General features: G+C 32.3%; 1 protein-coding gene across 1 annotated transcript; it reads left to right on the top strand.

Moving 5' to 3' along the window:
• LOC107647890 (GDSL esterase/lipase EXL3) lies at window positions 244-3422 on the top strand. The gene is made up of 5 exons (XM_016351938.2): window positions 244-671; window positions 1640-1770; window positions 1860-2093; window positions 2607-2862; window positions 2935-3422. The coding sequence occupies exons 1-5, from the start codon at window positions 389-391 to the stop codon at window positions 3126-3128; spliced, it is 1098 nt and encodes a 365-aa protein (XP_016207424.1). The 5' UTR covers window positions 244-388; the 3' UTR covers window positions 3129-3422.

Raw genomic sequence — 3717 nt, 5'->3', positions numbered from 1 at the left:
TATTACAAAATAAAAATATTTTATCTGTATATAAATCTCTTTTAGTAATTTTACATTTCTCTTATAAGATGTATAGTAAAATGTACTTGACAAACCGGCAGTACATAATATACAAGTGCCTTTGTAATTGATCGTTGGATATCCAGATAATCCTTACAGTTACAGATGCAATAAATGAATATATATATACACTCTATAATAACGTGGCTTAGGCAGATGGATCAACATCATAAATTCATAAGATAAAATTGAACCTTTCATATATTATTATATTATATGTGTTTACATTACTAGCTAGAGAAACATACACCACCTGAGACATATATTAATATAACCTTGGGAAGAAAAACTCGTTCCTGAAACATACATCATCATAATAGGAATAGAAATGGGTTTCCCTAGAAGAAATAGTAGTAAGATAACAACATTATTAACGGTTCACATGATGTTACTATTGAGCGCGTGCAACAGAACGAAAGGTGTGGTGAAGCTGCCAGGAAATGTTTCAGTTCCAGCAGTGATAGCATTCGGAGACTCAATCATGGACACTGGAAACAACAACGACATAAAAACACTCGTAAAGTGCAACTTCCCTCCTTATGGCAAAGATTTTCAGGGTGGCATCCCAACCGGTCGCTTTTGCAATGGAAAGGTTCCATCTGACCTATTAGGTCTGTATTCTCTCTACATCATTTCTGTCTTTGCTATTTTCAGCACTTTTTGTCTTTAATTCACAAAATTTTGCTTTTTAGCTCGGAAAATATAAGGTGCTAAATATGGAATCTACAGTTTTTTTTCTCTCAAAAGGAGTCGCAAAACTTACCTTAAAATGAACCTATTTATTATTCATTTTGCATTTGTTCTCTTCTAATTTTCACTTCAATCATACTATATACTAAAATCAGCCATCAAAATTAATCACTAATATAAAATAATATTAAAATATAAAATACATATTAAAATTGAGTTAAACAACACATATGTTTATATATAAATACATAATTATTGATTTTAATAGTTGATTTTAGTGTACAAATAATATTTTTGTTTTGTTTTAAAAAAGTATAAGTAGACAATAAAAATATTAAACAATGTGAATAGTAAATGTATCGGATGTTCACTTCACTAGATGTGCGGATGGTTATTCTAATATTAAGATTTAGGTAGGTAATTTAGAGATATAGTATGTTTTTATTTGATTAGTGGTTGTTCATATTATTCAAAAAAGTCATTAGTTACCTAACTAAACTTGAATTGTTAAATGTTAGTAAATCCCAATCCCTAATCTTAAAGGGGGAACAATGACACTTGATCTAGTTTTAGTGTTTTACACGTAAAGTAATTAAAATGACAAGATCAAATTAAACAAACTTCAAATTTAATTTATAATTTACGTTAAAAAGTATACTTTTTATATACAGCTAGCTATACCCTTGAGGAAATTAATTATGGTTTAAAGTTTAAAGAAATCTATACCACTGAAATTAACGAATTTAAAGAAATCTAATTGCTCGTAAAATGATTACTAGATAATGAATATCTGAGGTTTGATTACTCTGTTTAGGAAAAAGAAATGTGATTATAATATTTATTTGGAATTGGCGTGGACTATATTTGAATGAGTTTGGTTGAATTTCAGTTGAAGAATTAGGAGTGAAGAAATTTTTGCCAGCTTACAGGGATCCGAATCTGAAACCCAGTGATCTCCTGAGCGGTGTGTGTTTTGCCTCCGGTGCCTCAGGATATGATCCTTTGACACCCAAAATAGCGGTAAAGACACGCACTATTGTTGTCCAAAGTAGAAAATTAAATACATTTTGTTTCTAATTAACTTGGTTGGTTGGTTGTTGGATCATCAGTCAGTAATTCCAATGTCGGACCAACTAGACATGTTCAGGGAATACATAGGGAAAGTGAAAGGCATTGTTGGAGAGGAGAGAGCAAAGTTCATCATAAGCAACAGCCTCTACGTTGTGGTGGCTGGCAGTGATGACATTGCAAACACATACTTTGTTGCTCACGCCAGACAACTACAGTACGATATTCCTGCTTACACTGACCTTATGTTGAACTCCGCCTCAAATTTCGTCAAGGTAGACAATTAAAATGAAAATGAAATATCAAATTCATATGTATATAGTATATCACTTTTTAATTTAGACGTGGTTGGGAGAATGGTATACGACGCAGTTATAGATTGTATAAGCGCGCTTTACGCAACTGTGGTCTCAGGAACAAAAATTGGACCGTCCATTTTTGGGAGTGTTTTAAAACTTAAAAAAATTTGGGTACATAAATTGGACTTTTCAATTTGTGTATTTCAAATTTTTTTTAACGTTTTAAACACAAATCGGAGGGTCCGATTACGTTTGCCAAAATTTAAATTTTCTCTTTTACACTTATCTTATCGGACTGTTCGATTAGTAAGCTTAATTTTTTTTACAAAGAAGTTCGATTTCTTAATCCCTTGTTTCAGAAAAAGCTGTCTCACATCTACCTCAACAACGCATAACACACACATGCTTCTCGTATCAAAAAAAATGAGCTTATAGTATGTACCATACCATGCATGCATATTAATTGATTATATTTGAATAAAATGAAAGGAACTATACAAAGTCGGGGCCCGAAGAATAGCAGTGCTGAGTGCCCCACCAATTGGATGCGTTCCGTCACAGAGAACACTGGCTGGAGGGATAGTAAGAGAGTGCGCAGAAAAGTACAACGACGCAGCCAAGTTGTTCAATTCGAAATTATCGAAGGAGCTCGATTCCCTTAATCGCAATTCCCCCAATAGCCGCATTGTCTACATTGATGTTTACAACCCTCTGCTTGATATCATTCTCAACTACCAAAATTACGGTAATTAATCTCCACTCTCTCGTCTATTTACATTATTATTTATTTATTTATTCACACATTCAGCAATTGCAGGCTATAAAGTTGTGGACAGAGGTTGCTGTGGGACAGGGAATCTAGAGGTTGCAGTACTATGCAACCCTCTGGATGCAACTTGCCCTAATCCTCAAGAATATGTTTTCTGGGATAGTTATCATCCCACAGAAGGAGTATACAGAATATTAATAACTCAAGTCCTTCACAAGTATCTCAATCAATTGTTTGGATGACCCTCCGTTACATTACATTTTCTTTATTTCCTCATCATGCCAACTTATATAATTTTTAGGTAAATACTCACGTGAAGTCAACTTTACGTGAAGTTGATACCCGAGAGCCGTTAGATGAAAATTTAGTCAAATCAGTCAAATTATTTAATGGCTCTCAGGTATCAACTTCACGTGAAGTCGACTGCACCCGAGTTTTCACCTAATTTTTATCATCTAATTAAACAAGAACAATATAATGTCATTGTTACATCTTCAGCCGTTGTAGCTAGGCATAATAAATTGATGATTCATTGATTGTTGACTCCTTTAATTATTGAGTTAAGTTATCATATCAACATAAAATTGCATACTGCCATGCCTAATCACGATTACGGTAACCTTATTTATTATCAAGGTCGAAACATATAAAAGCTTAAACTTTGAATATTGTTTTGGTTTTTAATTAAATATTCACTTTAAAAATTTGTTAAGCAATGCTACACACCCAATAAACCTATTTTTATAAATAATGTTCTCATAGACCATTTCTTAACAAAATATTATGTAATTAATTATACATAAATTTATATTATGTTAAAATTTATTAATA

The sequence above is a fragment of the Arachis ipaensis genome, chromosome B06 (assembly GCF_000816755.2).
Source record: "Arachis ipaensis cultivar K30076 chromosome B06, Araip1.1, whole genome shotgun sequence".
In the NCBI taxonomy this organism is placed as follows: Eukaryota; Viridiplantae; Streptophyta; class Magnoliopsida; order Fabales; family Fabaceae; genus Arachis; species Arachis ipaensis.
The sequence above is the reverse complement of the archived record's forward strand: the minus strand, read 5'-3'. Positions and strand labels throughout refer to the sequence as shown.